Genomic DNA, 25,995 nt, shown 5'->3' on the forward strand with positions numbered 1-25,995 from the left:
GGAGAAGCATAAGAGAAAAAAGCCGTGATAAGTTTTACTGAAGCAGACACAGCAGTATAAGTTCCCTACTGAGCTGTGAGCTTCCAAAACTGTGAGAGGCCAGCAGCCTTCAGGAGATAATATTTTCACTGAAACGAGTGATTAGTTTCTGACCCAAAGAATTCACTTTTCTTATGGCTTTTGATTTAGAAACCTAGACAGAGTATTAAAAAGCACAGACATCACTTTGGTGACAAAGGCCTGTATAGTCAAAGCTATGGATTTTCTTGTAGTCATATATGGATGGGGGAGTTGGACCATAAAGAAGCCTGAGTGCCAAAGAATTGATGCTTTCGAATTCTGGTGCAGGTCATTAGTGGACCACACTTTGAGAGATTGGGAAGGAAGGCCATGATTAGATCTTTACAAAGATAAGTCTGGAAAATGTGGCAGAAAGGGGGAGGAGGACAGTTCAGCCACAGAATCACCAGTTTGCAGGTATCAAAATAGTCTTAGCGAGAGACATGAAGATCATGAATTAAGACAGCAGCAGTGAGATGGGGAAGGGCTTCCTAGGTGGCACTAGTGGTAAAGAACCTACCTGCTAATGCAGGAGACATAAGAGATGTGGGTTCGATCCCTGGGTGGGAAAGATCCCCTGAAGGAAGGCATGGCAACCCACTCCAGTATTCTTGCCTGGAGAATCACATGGACAGAGGAACCACAGTGGGCTGCAGTCCATAGGGTTGCAAAGAGTCGGAGATGACTGAAATAACTTAGTGTTAGCATGCATATATAGATATATTTGTTGTTTAGTCGTTAGGTCGTGTCCGACACTTTGCAATCCCACGGACTACAGCACGCCAGACCTCCCTGTCCCTCACTAACTTCTGAAATTTGTCCATATTCATGCACATTGAATCAGTAATGTTATCCAACAACTCATTCTCTGTCTCCCTCTTCTCCTTTTGCCTTCAATCTTTCCTAGCATCAGGATCTTTTCTAATGAGTTGGTTGTTTGCATCAAGTGGCCAAAATACTGGAGCCTCAGCATCAGTCCCTTCAATGAGTATTCAGGGTTGATTTCCTTTAGGATTGCCTGGTTTAATCTTGTTCTCTCTATATATATACATAGTCAACTTGATTTTGTCACTCAGAGTCTGTCTCTTGGGACTATCTGCACCCCTCAATTCCAATTCGCTCTCCCTAGATGGGCTGGGAGCCTCTGGTCCCCCTAGCGGCTTGTTCAAGGGGTCCCTGGGTTCCAGTCACACTCCCCGGATCCCATCCTGCAAGCGCGCTCTCTCCCTGCGCCTGCGTCCGGGCTAATAGCTTCAGGCTGTGCTAGCCGAGCTTTCAAAGTCCGCGGGCCCGGAGTCTTTGGAACCCTCCCGGGCGCCGCCCCTCGAGTCCTCGCAGACCCCTAGCGGCCGCGGCTTCCAGATTCAATTGCTGGCGGAGGCCAGGCCTCACTAGGGGACGCAACGACCTTCCGAGCGGGAGGCGACCGGGGGAAAAGCCCGGGGCTGGCAGAAAAGAGGACGCTCTGCTCCAGAGTGGGAGCAGTCGCCAGGGTTTGGGGTTCGGGTCTGGGGACCAGCTCCGGCTGCCCGCAGCCCTGGAGCTGTGCCCCTCGGGGGTCGCACACCGAGCCCTGGAAGCCCCAGCTCCCTCCCCCTCACCGCCCTACCCCCCCCCCGGGCTGACCATCCTTTATCAGATCAGAACAGTTGACGAAAACAATGGTTATTTTAAGTTGACAGCGTGATGACCCCTGATAAAAGCGAGTGTTAATTACAACGGTTGCCTGGGACAAAGTTTACCGCCTGCATCAAGAAGTGGCGGGGGGTGGGGTAGATCTTGTGGGGTGAGTGTATTTTAAACACGTGATCGCCTTGAGACTTTACGATCTCTCTGGAGGAGGGGGGCAAGAGTAAGGGTAACTGTCTGTAAAACAGTGGGAAGAAAAAGCCCCAGTTTCGGGGGGCAAGGGTTAAGGGTTCCGTTTTGGGAGCGCGGTGCCGGGCACAGAACACCAAGTTTCCCTCATTATTCAGCTGGAGCCCGCCTCGCAAGGCGAGACATTCGCACAGCACGAATCCAGCCTGGCAGCCTGCTCCTCCGGGTGAAATGAGCCCTTCATTTTCCCGATCAGCTCAGGAGGGGAAATGGTGAAACCTCCAAATCTGCTTCCTTATGCGATTGCTAAAAGGGCGCACGCAGAGCCCAGGAGGTGGGCAAATTACAAGTGCAAGGGACTTTGGGTGTACTTGTGATTAGTGATTATCACAAGTTAGTGATTCCCCCAAACCCCGTTATCTGGGGATAACGGAATCGTAGATTGTAAGTTTCAGTGTCTAATGAGTTGCGGGGGGCGCACATCACTCGTAAAGTCCTTGTCAGGCGCGCCCCAAGTTTGTGGCTCGGGCGCGGACTGCTGGGCCGAGCGGGGGTGGGGAGGGTCTCCAATCCCAGGCATTGCGCTCGGGCCTTCTGCTCCGTTTCCTGCCTCGGAGTGGCCGCGTCCGCCCCAGCCCAGAGCAGTGTGTGCAATCCAGAAACTCGATAGGAGGCAGCAGCTGATCACCCACCGCCCTAAAAATAATCCTCTCGGCGCCAGACGCGCTTCGGCCAGGGGAGGAAAGCGCTGGCTTCGGGGTGAGTGAGTCCGTGTCTTTTTCATAAATCTCATTTCAAGAGTTTCAAGGATAACCCTCAGGTGTCGATTTTGATCTAACAGCAAGCGGAAGGCTCCCGTGCGCTCTCGCAGCGCTTCGCCGTCGCTATTTCTAGGATTGAAGGGACCGGGCCCCAGCCCCGGGGAAGAGAGGGCGTGGGGATCAGGTTTCCAGCTGTACTTAAAACTCTGGCCGGCTCCTGCTTAGACCAAGTGGATAGAGTGCAAGGAGTTAATACAATTGTGTTTTGTTTTGTTTTTCCTTTTAGATGTTTTCCGTCTTGTTCACGAAGTAACTTTCTGCCTAATTTCTGTCCCTCTTTGCTTTGTAGGAGTTCTGCGTCCGGCTTTGAAATTGATTCTTAAAGACAGAGTAGGAAGCTGGTGTTTTGAAGGTAGAGCAAGTGCACCAGTGAGGGTTTGAAGCAGCGTCAAGCGATTACCCAAGGTATCTGTTTGTTGCTTTATTTCTACAGATTGGGATTTAAAAACAAAAAAGGCCACTGGAGTGTCTGTGTAAGGAATCTTATCTCCTTAGTAGTTCCAACATTTCCTTTGGTGTGCAACAGAACTTTGATGGGCGCGTTGAGATCAGACACTAAATCAGATGTCTGTCCTTTTTGCTAATGATTTCCTGCTTGGTTCTGTAGTTCATAGATAAATAGACCGATATCTTTTAATTCATCTTTTATAAACCATGGACTGAATAACTTCAAATAACTTATTATTAAATATATTGATTTTCCTAAGTGATCCGATCCTGAGCGTACCCGAGATGATGATAAAGCCCTGAGTAAGTTCTTTAAATTGTCTTGTTTCTGTCTCACAGTGTAATTTGGCTAATCTCTGAATAAGTAAAGGATGAGTTATTTTGTGTGTGAGAATGAAAGCTTTTATATTGCATTTAGCGTGTTTTCTTCAGGGGTCCCCAGCTTGTTAAATTCTCTGGGATTACTCTTCTGTCAGAACTGTGAAGAGTGCTCGTTTTCACTTTACTTTATATTCATCAACTGAATCCAAATGTTTTCAGTCCTGAGGGTGTGGAACTTTATAAGATGCATTTAAAAGCATAAGAACACTGAGGATAGTATCCATGAAATCATAAATTTGGTCACCAAGACCTGTAGAAAGTTCTGTTCTACAGACCATTCCTGTAATCAGAGTTTCACTTTTGGTATTTGTGTTTCCAGTTCACTCGGTCAAATTCTCCAACCCAATCGGCTGTCATAAACACTTTTTCTGTGGATTTATGTTTGTGGGGAGAAAAATGTCCTGTCTTCCCTCTCCTCTTTGATGCTGGGGCCTGTTGGTGTTGGCTGAACTAGAAAGCTCAAAGGGGCGGGGCTGTCAGGTGTCACGTGACAGCATTTATCTGGGGAGAGCAGCAATTTATACCTTCCCAAAGTATCCCCAACTTAACCTGGGTTCACGGAGGGAAACCCTGAATGACAGTTGAAGATTTAAGGATTAGTTTAAAAATCCTGATTGAATAAAATGCCTCAGGTGAACACAAATAATGTCAACACGTCTACAGTAAGTTTACTTTTTCCCTGTCTTTATCCATGTTGAGTTGTAAGAAGAGTTGACTGTTAGAGTGTGTCACATGCAGGCTAGGTGTCTGGAGGAGGGGACTAAGGGGCAAGGGGAAGAGGATGAAAGAAGAGGCAGAAGAAAAAGCAAAAGGAGAGATGCAGTGAGAGACAGTGAGGAGGTTGGGAGCCAAGGGGAAATGTGAGGTTTAAAATTATGGTGGAAGGAAAACATCCTTCTCAAGTTTTTCCTCTACCCATATGCACTTCAGTGAGATTATATCATTATGAATTTCCCAGTCTTTTGAATCATAACATTATACCAAGACCATTTGGGTTTTGTCTAGTCTGATTTATACAGCCTAAGACCATAGGGACCGTTTCTGCCACACGTACTGTTGAATTCCTGGTGCCCAGTGCATGGTCAGCACCAATAAATATTTTTACACTTAATTAATGCCTGAAGTCGCAGACATCAAGTGCATGGCTAAAAATGTTCTTGGACTTTTTCAGGTTATTGTGCTTCTCTGATATTTTCTTTCCACAATTACACAGGTTTATCCAAAGGTTACTTAATTGGTAGGTTTCAGGATTGATTAAATAACAGGCAGGCAGTGCTTATAGCTAAATAAGTATATGTATATATATATATATATATATATATATGTTTTGCAAATTCAGATTATATTTTAGTAGCTGCCTTAATGATCATGATGAAATATCAAGTTTTAGCATTGAATATAGCACTGAAATACTATAACTTTCAATAACATTATAAAACTAGTTTAAGAAAAATGGAAAACCCTAACGGCTCAAGAGGTAAAGAATCCACTTGCAGTGCAGGAGATGCAGGAGACACAGATTTGATTCTTGGGTTAGGAAGATCCCCTGGAGAAGGAAATGGCAACCTATTCTAGTATTCTTGCCTGGGAAATCCCATGAACAGAGGAGCCTGGCAGGCTACAGTTCACAGGGTCACAAGAGTCAGACAGGACTGAGCATGTACATGCAACAACAACAAAAAAAGTAAGCAAAGAAAAAAAAAGCAAAAAGAATTTCCCAGTTAGTTCTAGGAAACAGTTTATGCGTGCCTTTCAAATAAGTGAGCTTAAAGTTTCCTTTTATCATTTCTATTAAGTAAAGGAAGTACTCTTAGAAATTCCATCACAAGCTATTTTTTTCAGTTTCTGTTTCCTCTATTTTTATCAGAAATATCTAACATATAATTATAAAAATCAGAACTTCCATTTTATTGATAGTTTAAAAAGCTCAAGTCCTTTTGATTCTCTTATCAAGCTTAGAATCTTAACAGTTGGTAAGGATTTGGCAAGTGTATAACCTGAGCTTGAGGTTTTTTTTAAAATATAACATTTTTTTTAAAAAAGATGAAAAAAGGTCTCAACTAGAGTATAAAAAAGTATTACCAGAAATAATGTATGAGAAGAATTCCATATGACCATTGACAGACTGTCAACACAGACTTTCTAACTAGTTGTTCTATTCATGTGTTTTATAAAAATTTTGTTTAAAATTTGGTTTCTCCAATAGTTTTCCTACTGTTGCCTATCTTTTCTGTATAACACACTTTGTGTTTTTCTAGAAAATTATATGATGCGTGACCATTGCTTAATCAATTATGAATGAAAGGGAAGAGAGAAGAGGTACTACTTTAGTTATCCAAATCGTTGCCAACCTTGAATAACCTAATTCAGAATCCAGGGTGACATAAATATGGAAAAGGAACAAAGTCCAGGGAGGTTGAAATCATAAAATACTACTTATTTTAATATGAATAGATAAGTTTCTTAAAATATATAAGTTGGGAGCTATATGATGGAGTGGAAAGAACATGGTTTATAGTCAGACACATGTGGTTGTGGATTCCGGCTACTCTACTGGTTGAGAAGTTACTGAAACCCATCTGAACACCCATATCATCATCTGTAAAATTCAAAGAGCTCCACAGATATTGCTTCATTGTTCTGAGAGCTTAAATGGTGTACACAAAGTTCACAGAATTTAGTAAGCGCTAAATAAATAGTGTTGCAGTCCATGAGGGGGACTGCCCAGTCCATGGTGTGCTACAGTCCATGGGGTCGCAGAGTCAGAATCGCCTGAGTGACTTCACAACAACAGCAACAACAAATCAATGGTAGGCATTATAAAGAAGTTTTCCAAACGCTGAAACTCTTGGTGGCATTTCACGGTAGTTTTTTGATGAAATAGACCCTTGCTTTTTAGACCATCTGTTTCAGCACAACAGTAAGAATTCATTTGAAATGTAAGTCAGAGCTTGTCACTCTTCTCATCTCCACCCTCTCAGTGGCTCCATTTCATTCAGAGTAGACGCTCCATCTCCCACAATGGCTAAGAAGACCATGTGTAATCTTGGCCTCTGTTTCTTCACCCAGCTTGTCCATTTCTCCTCTGATGGAATACAGCTTTCCGATAAAAAGGCATCCTTTGTTTCAAAACTTGAGCAGAGTGCATTTCATGTAAAAATATTGTCTGATTCTGGGACCTGTGTAGTTTCATTATCTTGTACCTTGAATTATATTTAATTGTCTTAAACACTTGATTTTACTGTTGTTCAGAGAAAGGCTGTATGCTGGTGGCCTCCACATTGTTCTCTTGGTATTACTCTTTCCTGCAGTGAATGAAATGTTGCAGTAAATTGTGTTCAGCTGAAGTTGTTTGTGAAAGCATTTTCAATGAATGACCATGGGAAAGGATTTGATATTACAGCATTTTGACTTTTCAGTCAGTTTCATCTTCCCCCTCCTTTTTCTGGATAAACAACCATTTTTGGTTTTTGATAATTTATTTAGACAAACACTCCTTGGAGGTAGCACTATTGGTAGATGTGAATTATAATGTATTTTCTAAATTAAAATGGAATATTTTAATCAGGAAAAAAACTATTGACAAATGGACCTTATGGAATGTATAAGGCCTTTCTAAGTAACTCTCAAATAATTTTGAACATAAGGGTTTCCTATTTCTTCAGCTACAAAGGTAAAGGGGGTTAATTTTATGAAGTAATACCTCTTTAAGGCTATATCCCTCATGGTTCAGTTGGTAAAGAATCTGCCTGCAATGCAGGAGTCTGCCTGCAACGCAGTAGACCCGGGTTTGATTCCTGGGTCCAGAAGATCCCCTGGAGAAGGAAATGGCAACCCATTCCAGTATTCTTGCCTGGAAAATCCCATGGACAGAGGAGCCTGGCAGGCCACAGTCCATGGGATCACAAGAGTCGGACACGACTTAGCGACTAAACCACCATCACCAAGGCTATAATTTAATGACGGAGAATTTTGTAGTAAGAGGCTTTTCTTCCTTTCTCTCCCTTTTAGAGTGAACTATATAAGAAGAAATGAGCCTTTCATTCTGCGGTAACAACATTTCTTCCTATAATATCTATGATGGTGTGTTACAAAATCCCTGCTTTGTGGATGCCCTCAACCTGGTTCCTCATGTCTTCCTGCTGTTTATCACTTTCCCAATATTGTTCATTGGTAAGTAACCTCCTGCCCTAGAGTTGATCACCCAGTGGTTATAAGAAGAGTCTTTTTAATGGCTTGAGATTAGGTATAACGTTGATGTAGCTTCTCCAGTGTGAGAACTAGCATGTAAGTTTATGGGAAAAGAATGAGCAAGTATTATATTTTCTGTTTTCCAATTACTTATGTTCTTGGCACTTGATATTCTATAGGTAAGCTTCCCTGTTTGCTCCTGCCAGTCAATGTAGGAGACTCGGGTTCATTCCCTGGGTGGGGAAGATCCTCTGGAGAAGGAAATGGCAACCCACTCTAGTATTCTTGCCTGGGAAATGCCATGAACAGAGGATCCTGGTGGGCTATACAGTCCATGGGGTTGCAAAGAGTCGGACATGACTTAGCGACTAAAGAAGAACAAAATTCTATAGATAAATAACAAAATTATTATTTTTTTATTCTATTTATTTTTTTAACTGTGAGGCATGTGGGATCTTAGTTCACTGACTGAGGATCGAACCCAAGGCCCCTGCACTGGAAGCACAGAGTTTTAGCCACTGAACAGCCAGTTAAGTCCCCACAAACCTTCTTAGATATGGACTTTAAGTAGCAGCAGTTTCTAAAAAGAGGGAAAAAATTATCTAAGATAGATCAAAAGTATTTATTGAGTGCTTTCTTTGTGCTAGATGAAGAGAACGGAAAATGGGTAAAACACAGTACGTGCTCGGAATAGTCACAGTTTTCCAGTGAAACAAATAGGGCAAAAAGTCAAGAGGAATGCCTGTACCACCTTGTAAACATGTCTACAGATACAGGAACAAATTATCCTGAGCTTTAACCCACTCAGTTCAGTTCAGTCGCTCAGTCGTGTCCGACTCTTTGCGACCCCATAATCGCAGCACACCAGGCCTTCCTGTCCATCACTAACTCCCTGACTCCATGTCCATCGAGTCGGTGATGCCATCCAACCATCTCATCCTCTGTCATCCCCTTCTCCTCCTGCCCTCAATCTTTCCCAGCATCAGGGTCTTTTCCAATGAGTCAGCTCTTTGCATCAGGTGGCCAAAGTATTGGAGTTTCAGCTTCAATATCAGTCCTTCCAATGAACACCCAGGGCTGATCTCCTTTAGGATGGACTGGTTGGATCTCCTTGCAGTCCAAGGGACTCTCAAGAGTCTTCTCTAACACCACAGTTCAGAAGCATCAATTCTTCGGCGCTCAGCTTTCTTCATAGTCCAACTCTCACATCCATACATGACCACTGGAAAAATCATAGCCTTGACTAGACAGACCTTTGTTGGCAAAGTAATGTCTCTGCTTTTTAATATACTATCTAGGTTGGTCATAACTTTCCTTCCAAGGAGTAAGTGTCTTTTAATTTCATGGCTGCAGTCACCATCTGCAGTGATTTTGAAACCCAGAAAAATAAAGTCAGCCACTCTTTCCACTGTTTGCCCATCTATCTACCATGAAGTGATGGGACCAGATGCCATGATCTTAGTTTTCTGAATGTTGAGCTTTAAGCCAACTTTTTCACTCTCCTCTTTCACTTTCATCAAGAGGCTCTTTAGTTCTTCTTTGCTTTCTGCCAAAAGTGTGGTGTCATCTGCATATCTGAGATTATTGATATTTCTCCCGGCAATCTTGATTCCAGCTTGTGCTTCTTCCAGCCCAGCGTTTCTCATGATGTACTCTGCGTATAAGTCAAATAAGCAGAGTGACAATATACAGCCTTGACGTACTCCTTTTCCTATTTGGAACCAGTCTGTTGTTCCATGTCCAGTTCTAACTGTTATTTCCTGACCTGCATACAGGTTTCTCAAGAGGCAGGTAAGGTGATCTGGTATTCCCATCTCTTGAAGAATTTTCCACAGTTTATTGTGATCCACACAGTCAAAGGCTTTGGCATAGTCAATGAAGCAGAAATAGATGTTTTTCTGGTACTCTCTTGCTTTTTTGATGATCCATTGGATGCTGGCAATTTGATCTCTGGTTCCTCTGCCTTTTCTAAAACCATCTTGAACATCTGGAAGTTCACGGTTCACGTATTTAACCCACTAGAGCAGCTAATTCTCAAGGCTGGAGGGGACGATGCATAGAAAGACATGTTTGGGGACTTGAAAGATACGGAGAGTGCATGTAAAAGCAGGGTATGTTTCAGGTAAAAGGAATACATGAGCAAACTATTTAGTAAGAAATTAACAATATAATTTTCCCTGTTTTACAGTTTGAATGTATATACACACAAAATCTAGTTATTTAGAGCGATTATGTATAATTTGTGTAACTTCTCCAAAACAACCAAAATACACCTTAGAGCACTTTAAAATTATAAATATTTTTTCATATGTAAAAATGGCAGAGACTAATATAACAAATATCTATTGACATCATCAAAGTCACTTTAAGAAATCTCATGGAATAAATACCATTTCCTGATCCTTTTACTTTTCCCACATCCTCTCTTCCTATCCTTTTTAATAAAGGAGAAATGATCAGACTGATTAAGAAATCCAGCATACTTTAAGGATCTGCTTTAAAGAAAGGTTTACAAATAATTTGTAAGCTTATTTTTCTTCATTGAACAAATCTTAATATAGAGATTACAGTATGAGCCTGGAATTCTAACAGTGACCAAATGATTTCAGCTATATGACATACATTATAGAGAGGCTAACATAACTCTTGGTATGTAATTATTCATGGCAAACAAATGCATAGACATAAAATATATTGGGACCAGAGTGGCCACACACTTGTTGTTGAATGTGTGGTGACAAATTTGTAGCATATTTCAGTTCAGTTCAGTTCAGTCGCTCAGTTGTGTCCGACTCTTTGCGACCCCATGAATCGCAGCAAGCCAGGCCTCCCTGTCCATCACCAACTCTTGGAGTTTACCCAAACCCATGCCCATTGAGTTAGTGATGCCATCCAACCATCTCATCCTCTGTCATCCCCTTCTCCTCCTTCCCCCAATCCTTCCCAGCATTAGGGTCTTTTCCAATGAGTCAACTCTTCGCATGAGGTGGCCAAAGTATTGGAGTTTCAGCTTCAACATCAGTCCTTCCAATGAACACCCAGGGCTGATCTCCTTTAGGATGGACTGGTTGGATCTCCTTGCAGTCCAAGGGACCCTGAAGAGTCTTCTCCAACACCATATTTCAAAAGCATTAATTCTTCGGTGCTCAGCTTTCTTCACAGTCCAACTCTCACATCCATACATGACCACTGGAAAAACCATAGCCTTGACTAGACAGACCTTTGTTGGCAAGTAATGTCTCTGCTTTTAAATATGCTATCTAGGTTGGTCATAATCTTCCTTCCAAGGAGTAAGCATCTTTTAATTTCATGGCTGTAATCACCATCAGCAGTGATTTTGGAGCCCAAAAAATAAAGTCTGACACTGTTTCCACTGTTTCCCCATCTATTTCCCATGAAGTGATGGGACCAGTTGCCATGATCTTAGTTTTTTTAACGTTGAGCTTTAAGCCAACTTTTTCACTCTCCTCTTTCACTTTCATCAAGAGGCTCTTTAGTTCTTCTTCACTTTCTGCCATAAGGGTGGTGTCATCCGCATATCTGAGGTTATTGATATTTCTCCCGGCAATCTTGATTCCAGCTTGTGCTTCTTCCAGCCCAGCGTTTCTCATGATGTACTCTGCGTATAAGTCAAATAAGCAGGGTGACATTATACAGCCTTGACGTACTCCTTTTCCTATTTGGAACCAGTCTGTTGTTCCATGTCCAGTTCTAACTGTTATTTCCTGACCTGCATACAGGTTTCTCAAGAGGCAGGTAAGGTGATCTGGTATTCTCATCTCTTTCAGAATTTTCTACAGTTTAAGTATGTCCTTTGGGACACGATTTTTGAGGCACTAGCCTATTGTGTTCCCTCTTTGCCTGGCAAAGAAATAAAGCCACTCTTTCCTTCTCCATTAGAAAAGAAGAGTTGTAATTCTATGGTTAATAATTCCTTTTTGACATCCAGTTAACTTATTGAGAGCAATTGTTATGGCAGTGTTGTTCGCATCTCTGGCATGGAACACAGAAGCTGGCAAAAGAATATTTGAATCAAGTGTAATTGAAATTAACATTGTCAAAGAGAAATGGCTAAAAATGCAGACTGTTCATCCACAATGTTGGCTATTTGGGTTAGTGAGAAGTCACAAATAAATCTCAAAGAAGTATCAGGTATAAGGAAAATTACAGTGATGCAAAAAAAGACAGAGCCAGCCTGCAAGAGTTTATAGCGTAAATTATAGTAGAACATGTTAAATGTAAGTAATTTTCAAATAATAAAGTTCTTTTGGGAACAATTTAAGAGACAAATCAGTATTCTTTTCAAAGAATGGTTCAGGGTCTGTTTTGTCCAGAAACAGAAATTTCTTCCTTCAATACTTTTAGCACTCATACCCCTCCCAACACTGTTCATTCTTGAAGTTTATGGGATTTCTCTATAGTTGAAAAATTGAGAGGAATAAAAAAAAAGAAAACAACGGTGACAAGAGACACAAGTAGGGTCTTGTCTTAGCACGTCATATATGAGTTGGCATTATGCTGTTTTTGAGGGGAAACCATCAAAATTTTCTAACATATAATCTGGTAACTTAATTTTTTTCTTCAATGGAGAGCTAAGGGTGAACCTGTAATGTTCTTGAGCCTCCTTAAAATCTCATCAATGAACAAAGCTTTAGCTTTCTTTCAGAAAATATCAGTAGCATTGTTGAACGGTGCCAGCTGAGTCATAGGTTATCATTTTTATTCCATGACATGCATGTGAGTAAGCGTTGACACAGCCAGTGGGCCCTATATCTTGTCACCAAGTGTGGCCATTTTATTTTTTTGGTTAGGCCTCCCACAGAGCCCATCTTTTGAAAGTTTTGAGACTTTGAATTGCTTTTATTGACATCATCATTAATTTATTTTTCTTTTGAATGAGTGATATCTGACAATAAAAATTGTGATGAGCATGAAATAACCAGGTTGTCACCCAGAGTTTGTTATTGCTGAGCTAGACAACAAAGTTGATGTGTTAACTTAGGCAAGCTTGGAAAAATCCTTTGAAATTATTCTTTTTTTTTTTTTTAACATAATGAAAATAGAGAAGGATTTCTGTTGCTACCCTAGAAAGGAATAAGATTTCAGGACCCCCTCTCCTCCACCCGCAAAGCATATCACAATGTAAATTATTTCCATGATTATAATTGATTCTTCATTTCTTTACCATTTCCTCTTTTTTTCAGGGTGGGGGAGTCAAAGCTCGAAGGTACAAATTCATCACAACACATGGCTTCATTTTCCTGGACACAACCTGAGATGGATCCTTACATTTGCCCTCCTGTTTGTGCACGTTTGTGAAATAGCGGAAGGCATTGTTTCAGATTCGTAAGTGACTCCATTTAGTTAATGGGATTACGCTATCCTAGTGGACATGTTGATAGGGATAGTAGCTAAGAGTGTACCAAGTCAGCCTTAACTTTTTGGTTATAACTTACTAGGCGCCACAGCAGTCACCCATTTTATACAATAAACATGCATATTGTCCTGTGTTTTCAGTACTGTATCCTTCCTCTGCTAACACAAGTTCAGATCTCTGGGGTTTGTGCTCATTGCTATGCTTTCTGTTTCTTTATCTACATAGCGCTGGCAGAAAGTTTTCTCCATTTAAACACCTCAATGATTATCTTATTTTTCAAAACAAATATAAATGGTAAGAACGATTGTCTGTACTAACATATAGCTCTAACTGGCATATTTGTTGTTGTTGTTCAGTCGCTAAGTCGTGTCCTACTCTTTGTGACCCCATGGACTGTAGCATGCCAGGCTCCCCTGTCCTTCATTATCTCTCAGAATTTGCTTAGATCCACATCCGATTAGTTGGTGATGTTCTCTAACCTTCTGATCCCCTGTCGCCCCTTTCTCCTCCTGCCCTCAATCTTTAAGAGCATCAGGGTCCTTTCCAGTGAGCTGGCTCTGCATCAGGTGGCCAAAGTATTGGAGCTTCAGCTTCAGCATCAGTCCTTCCAATGAATGTTCAAGGTTGATTTTCTTTAGGATTGACTGTTTTGATCTCCTTGCCATCCAAGTCTAATATATTTATGTATAAATATATAACCAGTTCTCAGATATTTCGATTTATTTTGTAAAACTGCACAGATAGATGAAGCAGGCATTAAAAGAGTCTGAGAATCAATGAGGATATGACTACAAATTGAGGCAGAGTACTTAATTATTTCAAAATCATGATTTGTTATAAAACCCACATTTTTAAAGGAATTTTGTCTTTCTTAAAAAAGAAGTTTATATTAAGCAGTTAGAATGTAATGAATTCTATTTATAAAGCTGGACATAATGCATGATAATATTTTTATTACATAATAATAGAAAATAAACTCAAGTAATAGGAAAACTTCGATTATGAAATTACACTAAATGGTGTATCTTTCATTGAAGAATCGATAGGAAAAGATCTTTAAAATCTACAAAATGAAAGCTTCAAAACTCATTTTCTTCTTATCTAATAAGAACCTCCTCTGACATCTGTTTATGTTTTTCTGTTGCAATTAACAAGGAATGAAACTTCGAGACTTTTGTCATGGAGCCATCTGTTTTGTAATGTTTTATAACAGTTCTTTGCATATATGTGCACATCTTAGTTTCTGATTAAAAGGAAAATTAAAGACCCTAAGTCTCCTCTCCAAGTGTTTAGAAGGTTATCAGCCATTATTTTATTGAGAATTGCTTACAACTCTTTGGCATATTTATATTATGTTGTATTAGCATAGCCAATTTTAGTCTTCATTTTTTAATTCCCTTACCATATGGGCTGACTCTCCATGTTGTTATATGTTTGTATAAAGTGGAAGATAGTGGAAGTCCCATGAGTCCTAAAAACTTGACATTAAGTAGGGAGAGATGGCTCCTCCTTTCCAGGCTCATGATTGATGTGTAGGTTCAGAGACTTTAGGACAGAGGCTGAGCTAATAATGAGGACATGTACTTATGGAGGAAACCTGTTTCACAGCGGTAGTGATACAAGAGACCCATGCTTAAAACAAGCAGAAATACCCTCTTGATCTTGTGTACCCTCTTCCATTCCTTAGCTACAGACTCTGATCGTTGCCCTTTTCATGCAGAACTCCTAAAAAGACATCTTTCAGGGATTTCTCTGGTGGTCCAGTGGTTAAGACTTTACATTCCAGTGCTGGGGGCATGGGTTCGATCCCTGGTCAGGGAACTAAGATCCCTGCAAGCTACAAGGCAAGACCAGGGGGGAAGAAAAGGACATCTTCCAGTATTTCTGAAAAACTGGAAAATTTAGTTTGGTTTCTCTCTTACCTTGTCCTAGTCTAGAAGCCGCTTCTACAAGAATGTCAAAAAACATTAATGACACTTTCGTGGGTATCTTTTCCTCTTTAACACACTTATTATATTAGTGAAGTCACTTAGTCGTGTCCGACTCTTTGCGACCCCATGGACTATAGCCTACCAGGCTCCTCAGTCCATGGAATTCTCCAGGCAAGAGTACTGGAGTGGGTTGCCATTTCCTTCTCCAGGAGATCTTCCCGACCCAGGGATCAAACCCAGGTCTCCTGCACTGCAGGCAGACGCTTTACCATCTGAGCCACCAGGGAAGCCCTTATTATATTAAGACCCTGCTGATTATGCCTTCTTTTTTTCTTTCTTTTTTTTAAAACAAAACTTTATGAACTATTTTTTACTTAAAATAGCACGGATGTTCACTGTAGTTTCACTATAAGTGAAATAATGCAAAGACTTTCCTAATTGAATATTGGATTTCTTTTTATTAATAGTAATACAAATATTAAAGCTATTGATTTTTCTTTTGAAACATCCTGTTTTACACAGTTTTCATAAGAAGTGTTCTCTTTTTTACTTCTGTCTAAATAATTTGTGATTCTGGTGGAGAAACCCTCCCAGGCCTAAGAATCATTTTTAGTTTGCTCTTCAGTATAATTTGATTAGTTTATTACTAAAGCATGTCATTCGTTAAATGAATGCCTTTGGGAATTAGCATTTTCAAGATTGTCAAATATTTGGTTTATTAATATAATTAAAAGCATTAAGAACTAATATATATTCTTTTTAGAAGACTAAATTTTATTGAATTTACTGATTGGATTACTCAAGTCCTTGTGTTGATTATTTTTTACTATTTAATTCTTCAAATTGTAAAAGTGTGCATTAAAATCACTATTATTGTGTTTTCATTTAGGTTTTTATTTTCCATCATTTTCTCTTTTTTGAAATTGTTTGTTTTCTGTGATATATAGTTTTTGGTTTTCTCTTGAACTTTCCTGACTAAAGATTTTCTACCATAATGGTATGTATATGCTTTGATGCTATATATCTATCGTTTGATTATATATACCAGAATACTGAAATCTGCAAATTATTCTCTAAAAATAGTAGTGTAGTGTAGTATTAGTCGTTCAGTCGTGTCCGACTCTTTGCGACCTTGTGCACTGTGGCCTGCCAGACTCCTCTGTCCATGGGATTCTCCAGGCAAGAACACTGGACTGGATTGCCATTCCCTTCTTCAACAAATAGTAGAGGTTGAAGGAAAGAATAGGGTTTGGGGCACCACTCAAAACCTATACTCCTTTGTAAGGAGAGCAGTAACACTATGAAAGGAATCTTAATTAAAGTACTAGTATGGTTAAAAATCACTAAAAAGGAAATGCTATAAACCTTCCTGTAGCTTCTGCTGTCTTTATTAATCCTTCATTACTGCCTTCCTTACTGATGATTGTTAGTCTTTTTCTAACATCTTGAATTGACTACTTTATTTATTATAATAGTTTCTTATTGAATTTGTTTAAGATTACAAACTTTCTTCTGGGTATGGTTTTAAACCGCATTATATAGGCTATTACAGGTAATATGCTTATTTAAAAATTTTCTAAATATTAATTATTTTTTGATTCTTTCTTTTCTTTAATAATTAAAGAGTATTAGAAGCATTTTAAATTTTTTACTGATGAAATATTTATTTCCTATTTTTTCTTTTTGATTATTTGAACTATTTCTGGGAGGTGGTGGGTGGTTTGTAAGCCAACTCTTACATGATCGTAATATTATCACATTTTCATTATCCTGTCTGTATTCATGACTTCAAATCTCTGCATACACTTGCCTATTAGACAGCTTCTTTTGCAGATTTATTAGAAACCTTCACAATCCACACATTCCTGTTCAAACATATTAGCTTCCTCTCTCCAATGGGCTTTTGCTCTCAAAATATAATTTGGTCACACTATCGTCTACGCAAGCACCCTGGGGATTATTCTCCGCATTGCCATCGCCATCACACTCATACTCAAACACTGTTAAAAGTCCTATCCATGTTGACAGTCTTTTCCGAAGGTATTATTCCCTCCATGTTACTGCTGCCAAAGCTTAACTTGGGCTTTCATCATCTCTCATCTGGTCTCTCCCCATAGTTTTCTAACTGCTTTCCTTCCTTTGTGTCTCTCCTCTCACCTCGAACACATATTACCTGTCAACTCCGTTATCCATACTACTACTACCAGGTTGATCTGTTTCTAAAACCCTAATCTGATGGTACCACTTCTTTGTTAAAGTATTTGTGTTTTCTGCAAGATTAGATTTCAGCTCCTTACCACAGCACATGAAGCCTTTCATAATATATCCGATCTCAAACTTTCTATTTAAAGGACATTAAACTACTTGGAATTTTGCCGTTCTGTTCCCTGCTTATTAAGTGCTCTTCCACTAGTTTTCTGATGAGTGGCTTCCTTTTTATATTTCAGTTCCCATTGTCAGCTATACCTCTTCTGAAATGACCTTCCCAAATTGTTTCTCTTTCCCACATTCTCAGACTACTTACTTTCTTCTCTATATCATTTGTGTACCTAGTACATTTAAATCATTTGAGAAAATGTAAATGTTTAGCTGTATGGCATTTTTAATACAAATGGAATTGAGGGCTCTCTGCACATTGTCCTGGCATATTTCTGATCTAACTGAAGCTCTTTGTTGCCCTCAGAATGAAGTGTCACGTCCTTGCAGTCACACTGAATTGCTTGAAGTACCCTTGAATGTATGGGCTTCCCAGGTGGCTCAGTGGTGAAAAATCTGCCTACCAATGTAGGAGATGTGGGTTCGATCTCTGGGTCGGGAAGATCCGGTGGAGGAGGAAATGGCAACCCCACTCCAGTATTCTTGTCTGGAGAATCCCATGGACAGAGGAGTCTGGTGGGCTACAGTCGCTGTGGTTGCAAAAGAGTCTGACACAACTGAGTGACTAAACAACAGCAACCACAACTCTTGAACGTATCTAGACTCTCTGCTTGAAACAGCCTTCCTCTCCTTCCTCTGAGTAGCAGTTCCTCATTCTTAAGGTCTCAGTTTAAAAGTCACTTCTTTCAGGGCTTTCTCTGTCTCAGGCACTACTTCTACGTGAATTCCCAGTCCCTTCACCTGTGTTATAATTTCCTGTTTCCACTTGTTCTTCTCAGTGGACTCTAGACTTTGTGACCACAGACACTATATCTTATCTTGTTCATTGTTGTATCCCACAATCTAATGCAGTGTCTGGACCAACAAACATATACATGTGTTGAATGAATTAATGAATGTGGAGAAATCATTAAAGACCATGAATGAGTGAGTGAGTGAGTGAGTGAGTGAGTGAAAGTCGGTCAGTCATGTCCAACTCTTTGTGACCCCATGGACTAATACAGTCCATGGAATTCTCCAGGTCAGAATACTGGAGTGGGTGGGTAGCCTTTCCCTTCTCCAGGGGATCTTCCCAACCCAGGGATCGAACCCAGGTCTCCCACATTGCAGGAGGATTCTTTGCCAGTTGAGCCACAAGGGAAACCCATTGAAGACCATAACGTTTGGGAAAACTATCAAAAGAATGAATGTACTTTCACATACAGTAGAGTTCATATTCAGTTTATTGTTTTTACTTGCTTTAGGTAATAAATTATTTCAGCAGTTTTGCCGTTCAGTATAGGAATAAAAAATCTGCCTGCCAATGCAGGAGGCACGGATTCGGTCCCTAAGTCGGGTAGATCCCTTGGAAAAGGAAATGGGAAACCACTCCAGTATTTTTGCCTGGGAAATCCCATGGACAGAGGAGCCTGGCAGGCTACAGTCCATGGGGCTACAAAGAGTTGGACACGACTTAGCGATTGAGCACTCAAGATAGTCTTCCTTATTTGTTCTCTTAGCATTCTGTATATAAAATACCTTATTCTGCATTTTAAACATTGGTAAGGGAGCATTTTAATGAAAAAATTGGAAGCAAAATGAGAAACTGCCTGGAACCTTCAGCGGTAGACACTGACGCTGTACCACTCTCTGTAGACGGCGGGAGTCGAGGCATCTCCACCTCTTCATGCCTGCGGTGATGGGATTTGTTGCTACCACCACATCCATAGTATATTATCATAATATTGAAACATCAAATTTTCCTAAGTTACTTTTAGGTGAGTATGATCAAGTGCTGTTGTTGTTTTTTCCCAAAGAACTATTTGGTTTTCTTTTTCCTCAGAGTAAATGCTCTCAGCCCCAGGTGGACTGGAAGGCATGGGAAAACCATAATAATTAATTCTCTTTAATCTCCCATTCAGTGTGGAGATGAAGTCAGTTGTTTATTGCCCTAGGCTGTGAAAACTCCATCCCCTCAGGACATCTAATTAGCAAGTCACCTCAGCTATTTCTGTGTATTTCTGCCTCTGGCTTGGGAGTCTTGAGGCATTTCCAAAGACCCAGGTCTTTCTTGATGGATACTATGGGTGTGTCACACTCTTCATGGGATTTCTGTGGAGACAGATATAGGGGCACTTTGCCACAGAGTGTGCTCCATTGTATGCTGACAACTATACTGTCCTGAGAAACAGCTGCCCCCAGAGTATAGCCCCTCACCTCCGCATCCTGCTTAGCATTGTTTTTTCTAAGCCTCTCTTGCCTTCTTGTCCTGAGGAAATCAGAGACTGTCTAAAGTTTTCCCAGTTTTATATTCTGCTTAATGCTGAAATGATTGAACTCATCCCAAATAGTTATAAATATAATACTCTGATCCATCCTTGCATTCCTTGGTGGATGCTTGCATACAGAAAGCTGAGATGAAGATACAGGACATGGATTATGCATGGGCTGTAGGGACTTCTGTGACCTCTAAAATGGCAGGCAGGATTGTATGTGTTTGTGTGAAGGTTTAGTTTTCTAAGGTTTATGGATTTGGTTTGATTGCTATTTGATGAAAATGACATCCACTACTGATACTGCAATTAGGAAAAGGAATAATTAAACCATGCAAATATTATTTTATTTACATACCCAGCAGGCATTAAAATTTGAAGTGAATAAGTGATAAGTGCTGTTTATTTAATTCTGTGTTGCATCACGTTATGTGATTTGGTAAACGTAATCAAAGACAAATTGTCAGAATTAAATATTAATATAAAAGACTTGTCCAAATCATAATTATCTTAATAGAAAGCTGTTTGGTTCAACATGGTAGGCAGATATTAGCAGAGAAATCTTTTGATGTAGATGCCCAGAAAAGGCAACAGCAAAAATAAATAACATTGGGAATTCAATACTCTAGACAATGTTTCTGAAAAACTGATGAGGATATAAGAGTTATAAGATGTGATTAGAAAGGAAATGTGCATTTTAATAATATTTTGAGAGAAATGCAGTCAAAATCCTGCTCTAAATTTTTATGTAGATACAAGGCAGAGGGCACAATCTGATCATATTTCTGAAAGGATTTATAGAATTAAAAGCTTATCTAACTTTTCCCTTACTTTAGGAGAGGAATATTTGGATCTAGAATAGTCACACATTTTTAGAACACAGAGCTAGTAGTTTTGTCCCAACATTACATTATAAACATCACCAAACATACAGAAAATTGAAAGAATTATATGAATACTCATTTTCCTACCACCTAAATTCTTCTGTTATTTTCTTCTACTTATTTTATAAAATATCTGCTTTCCTCTATTCATCCATCAATTCATCCTAATTTTTTGATGCATTTTAAAGTATGTTGCAGGAATTGATATTCATCACTTCCTGATTATTTCAGCATGCACATTATTAGCTAAAATTATATATTTGCATCTCTTTATCTTTGAGATAAAATTTACATACCAAAGTACAGAAATCTTAATCTGCTAAATGCACACACCTGTATAACTGTGTAATGATCTAGAGTGTTGCCATCATCCTTGAAAATTTTCTTGTGCCCTTTACTAATCAGTCCTTTTTTCATCTCTGTAGAGGACCATCTAATCTGATTTTTACTCACTGTAGATTAGATTTGCCTGTTGTAGAACTTCAGGTAGATTGAATCATACAGTGTAACCTCTTCTAAGACTGCTTTCTCTCAGCAGTATTTTTGGAGGCTCATCCATAATGTAGTTTCAGTTGTATTTTGTTCTTGTGATTCTTGGGTCATATTCCATTATATACGACAAATATTCCATAAATATACTACAGTTTTTCCATTCTCTTGTTAATAGTCTCCTGGACTGTCTCCAGATTTTGGCTATCATGAAAAAAAAAAAGCTGCTATAAACATTCATGTGCAAGGGTTATTTTTTGTGTGTGTTTGTGTGTGAATATATGTTTTATTTCTCTTGTGTAAATACCTAGGAGTGGAATTGCCGGGTCAGAGGGTAAGTACATAAATGTTTATATTTGTGAGAAACTACCAGATCACTTCTCAGTGGTTTATTTTACACACACTAACAGCGTATGGGAATTCCAGTGGTTTTACATCCATTTGAAGATCTTGATTTTCTAATTTAGCCATGCTGGTGCATTTCCCTGATGACTAATGCTCTTGAGCACTTTTGATGAGTTTATTGGCCATTTGTTATCTTTGTGAAGTGCCTGTTCATATCTCCTGCCCACTTTTTATGGGATTGCATTTTTATTATTGAGTTGTAGCAGTATTTTGTATATACTAGACACTAGTATGTCATTAGCCACATGTTTTAAGAATATTTCCCTCCCAGTCTGTGGCTTGCAAGCTCATTTACTTAATAGGGTCTTTTGATGAGCAGAAGATTTTAATTTTAATGTGGTATAATTTATTATCTTTTCATGTAAAATTACTGCTCTGTCACTTAAGAAATCTTTGCCTTGCCTCAAAATGCATTTCCCACATATACTCTTGGGTGTTTTTTTTTTTTTTTAAGACTCTATAGTTTCAGTTTTTATTTTTAGGACTGTGACCCATTTGAAGTTATTTGTGTGGATGGTATATAAGACTGGTGTCAAGTTACTTTTTTTCCAACTGTACATCTATGTGTTTGAGCACCATTTGCATACTAGACTTTTCATTTCTCATTGGATTGCTTTGGGACCTATGTAAAAGATTAAAGCAAGTGCCTGTTTAAATATAATCTATTTCTTGCCTCTATATTTTCCATTCCTTTAATCCATTCATGGACTTTTATGTCATCACTATCCTGTCTTGATTACTATAACTTTGGAGGTCTTGAAGTCATGTGTTATGATTATATAGCTTGTTTTCTTTGTTTTTCTCCCAAGACTACTTTGGATAGTTTAGTTCTTTTTATTACCATGTGCAGGTTAGAATCAGGTTATCAGTTTTTACTGGAAAAAAAAAATTCCTGTTGGGGTTTTGATAGGGATTTTACTGAATGAACACAACAATTTAGGGGAAGAAATGACATCTTAAAAATGTTGAGTTACTTTGAGATTTATTATCTACTTTTATAGATCTTTCATTTCTTGTAGCAATATTTTTTAGATTTTAATGTAAAGGTCTTTTATGTCTTGCTAAAAATTATTACTAGGTTTTTTGTTTTACCATTGCTATTATAAATGGAATTGTATTAAAAATTTTATTTTCCAATTGTTCTGCCATTGTATAAATGCAATTGGTTTTGTATATCGACCTTGCATCTTGCTACCTTGGAAATTCAATTAAAAATAATTAAAATTACTTTAACTTATTTCTCTGTAAGTTTTTTGGGATTTTTCTATATAAACAAACATACCATCTGAAAATAGAGGCAGTTATATTTGTTTCTTTTCAAACTTTATGCTTTCTTTTTTATTTTTCTTGCTGTATTGCCCTAGGGAGAATCTCTAGTAAAATGCAGAATAAATGTGGTGAGAGGAAATCCTTATCTAGCTCCTGATTTTAGGGGAAAAGTTATCTTTTGTACTTAATTAGAGAATTTATATAGATTTTTTGTATAAGACTTTATCAAGTGAGTAAGTTTGCTGCTACGCAAAGCTTTGCTTTCTCAGAGGTTTCTTTTTAAAAAAATCATGAGTAGCGGTTGTATTTTATTGACAGACTTTTTTTCTACATCAGTTGTAACTGTTATATTTCTGTTAAGGTACTTCTGCTGATGTTCACTGATTGATTTTTCAAATGAATAAGTAATCATACTGAGCTAAGCCACACATGGTCATGGCTTGTTATCCATGCTATATGTTGCTACAGTTTATTTGTTAGGGTTTTTACATCACCAGGAGCCCTGGTGGCTCAGATGGTAAAGAGTCTGCTGCAGTGCAGGAGACCAGGGTTCGATCCCTGGGTCAGGAAGATTCCCTGGAGAAAGAAATAGCAACCCACTCCAGTATTCTTGCCTGGAGAATCCCATGGACGGAGGAGCCTAGCAGGCTATAGTCCATGGGGTCACAAAGAGTCAGACACGACTGAGCAACTTCACTTTCACCTTCTTTCACTTACATCTATCATGAGGGATATTGGTTGGGTTTGTTTTTTTCTCGAAATAGTTTTGCCAGGTTTTTATATGTTGGGATACATAAATGAATTGGAAAACACTTGCTATTTCTCTTTAATGAAGGACATTGTGTGAGATTAATTTTATTTCTTTCTTAAAATTTCAGTAAAATTCATCAGTGAAGTTATCTGGGCCTGGAGTTTTAACTAAGGATGGATTTTAAATTATAAATTTATTTCTTTATTATAGACTCTTCAGAGTATCTGTTTCTGTTTACATCAGTTTTGGTAGTTACAGTTTCTGAGAAAATTTGTTTCTTCTAAACTTTTTGATTTATTGTCATAAACTTGCTCAAGATACTCCCTGATTATACATTTTAAGTACATAGGACATAGAGGGATAACTTTTCCTTTATTCCTAATATTGGTCATTTGTGTTGTTTTCTTGATAAGTCTAGCTGGGGATTTATCAATTTTCTTGATCTTTTAAAGAAGTCAACCTTATTGGTTTATTTTCTCAATTATTCTTTTCCTGTTTTATTGCTTTTTACTATTATCTCTCATTTTTTTATTTTGTTCATTGTTCTTTCCCTACCTTTTTAAGGTGGAAACTTAGGTCATTGATTTTGGATCTGTCATTTTTTTTTTTTTCTAAAATAAATATCTAAAGCCATAAATTGTCCTCTCAGTATTGTTTTAGTTACAATCCCTAAATTTTTAATCTGCAGTATTTTCATTATAATTTAGTTAAAATATTTTCTAACTTCCTTGGTAATTTCTTTTTTAATGTGTGGTTAATTAGAAATGTATTGTTTAGTTTCCAAATGTTTGGAGATGTCTAGATAGCTTAGTGTGTGAAAATACCCCTTCCATTATCTCTGCCTGGTGTTCACACTATATAATCCTCTCTCCTTGAGTGTGAGTGGACCTGTAACTTCCTTCTAGCCAATAAGATTTGGCAACAATGAAGAGACCACATCTGTTAAGATTGCAGCCTTTGTTCATATCTGGATTAATTCAAACAAAATTATCTGAAAATAGAATATCTTAAATTGTCTTTGTTATTAAAAGTATTGTATTTATATTGAGATTTCAGTAAAATTTTTTAAAAATAGCAGTGACAGGTTGTATCTTTTCTTTTTCTGTTTAATTTTCCAGCCTTATTCCTGTATTGGGTAATGGCCTTTATCACAAAAACCATAAAGCTGGTCAAATATTGGCAGTCTGGTTGGGGAATATCAGACCTGCGTTTCTGCATCACAGGCATAATGGTCATTTTGAATGGACTCTTGATGGCTGTGGAGATCAATGTCATTCGGGTCAGAGTAGGTATCTAATAATTTTTGTTTAGTTACTGGAGTTCAGAAGCAAATATTAAAGATCATGGTCAGCTCAGCATCATTAATATTCAAGAGCCTACACAATGATATATCATTTATGTGTACAAATATAAAGTTGAACAATTACTAAGTTCAGACCATTAATTTTCCAGAAATCTCAATATGACCCTGGAATCTATGGATTCATTTGCAGATATTGATTGAGTGCCTAAGATGTGCCAAACATTATGCTTAGTCCATATTATAGATTAAACTGTTTTCATCAGGAAGTTCCTTCACCTGTAATTGGTCCAAAGCAAACCTGGCTCAATCAAACTAGTGTATTCTCAGAAATGTCAAGCTGATAAGAAGATAACTTAATCCACTTTCCTCATTTCATCGATGAAGAAACTTCTGTAAACAGAACTCTAGCTTTATAAACAAAGTAACATGATCAAATCTCATACCTGGTCTGTGATTACAAACCTATTGTACTTCCAGCCACATAACACTGCTGGTTACGTCGTGTGACATACCAGTGACCTGTTTTTCAATGTTCATTTTCTGTCAGAGCACTCTGAATTTGCTATGAATAGCAAGATACATGTTGCAATGGATAGTGGAAACAGCAAACATCAGCCAGACCACAAATTAATAGAGAGTGACTCAACAATGCTGTTGATAAAACATTTAAGCAATCTGCACAGTGTAAAAATCTTCATTTAGTTGACTAAGTATCATGAAATATCAGGAAAGGATATCATGAAAGACTGATTTTTAATGACAACTCTCTTTTAAAGAGATAATTGATTTTTTTAACATTCGCCTGCTGCTGCTGCTAAGTCGCTTCAGTTGTGTCCGACTCTGTGCAACCCCATAGACGGCAGCCCAGCAGGCTCCTCCGTCCCTGAGATTCTCCAGACCGCAACACTGGAGTGGGTTGCCATTTCCTTCTCCAGTGCATGAAAGTGAAAAGTGAAAGTGAAGTCGCTCAGTCGTGTCCGACTCTTCGCGACCCCATGGACTGCAGCCTACCAGACTCCTCCGTCCATGGGATTGTCCAGGCAAGAGTACTGGAATGGGTTGCCATTGCCTTCTCCGTAACATTCGCCTAAGTGTATTAAATATGAAATTCTGGAATTTAACTAGAATCTAGGGATTCTAGATAAAAGGGAATTTTTTTCTCAAAAGAATATTTCAGAAAGGGATGGAAAGAAGTATGAAAATATAAAGATTGGCCTCATGAAATGAAAACATAAAAAAG

The 25,995-nt window shown here is 38.7% G+C and overlaps 1 protein-coding gene across 3 annotated transcripts in view; it reads left to right on the forward strand.

Annotated features, from left to right (window-relative positions):
* The first annotated feature begins 1,433 nt into the window (after positions 1–1,433).
* ABCC9 (ATP binding cassette subfamily C member 9) overlaps positions 1,434–25,995 on the forward strand; it is a 149,812-nt gene continuing 125,250 nt past the window's right edge. For 2 of the 3 annotated variants that reach the window (XM_081483336.1, XM_081483337.1), the window contains exons 1-6: positions 1,434–2,637; positions 2,989–3,104; positions 7,539–7,700; positions 12,923–13,064; positions 19,038–19,159; positions 24,571–24,737. In XM_081483336.1, the coding sequence (XP_081339462.1) occupies positions 7,559–7,700; positions 12,923–13,064; positions 19,038–19,159; positions 24,571–24,737 (573 nt within the window). In that variant the 5' untranslated portion in view covers positions 1,434–2,637; positions 2,989–3,104; positions 7,539–7,558. Of the gene's footprint in view, positions 2,638–2,988; positions 3,105–3,406; positions 3,450–7,538; positions 7,701–12,922; positions 13,065–19,037; positions 19,160–24,570; positions 24,738–25,995 lie in introns of all 3 variants that reach the window. The other variant, XM_081483338.1, reaches the window with a different exon arrangement.

Source organism: Giraffa tippelskirchi, chromosome 4, assembly GCF_054371585.1.
Source record: "Giraffa tippelskirchi isolate mGirTip1 chromosome 4, T2T-mGirTip1v1.2.pri, whole genome shotgun sequence".
Lineage (NCBI taxonomy): Eukaryota > Metazoa > Chordata > Mammalia > Artiodactyla > Giraffidae > Giraffa > Giraffa tippelskirchi.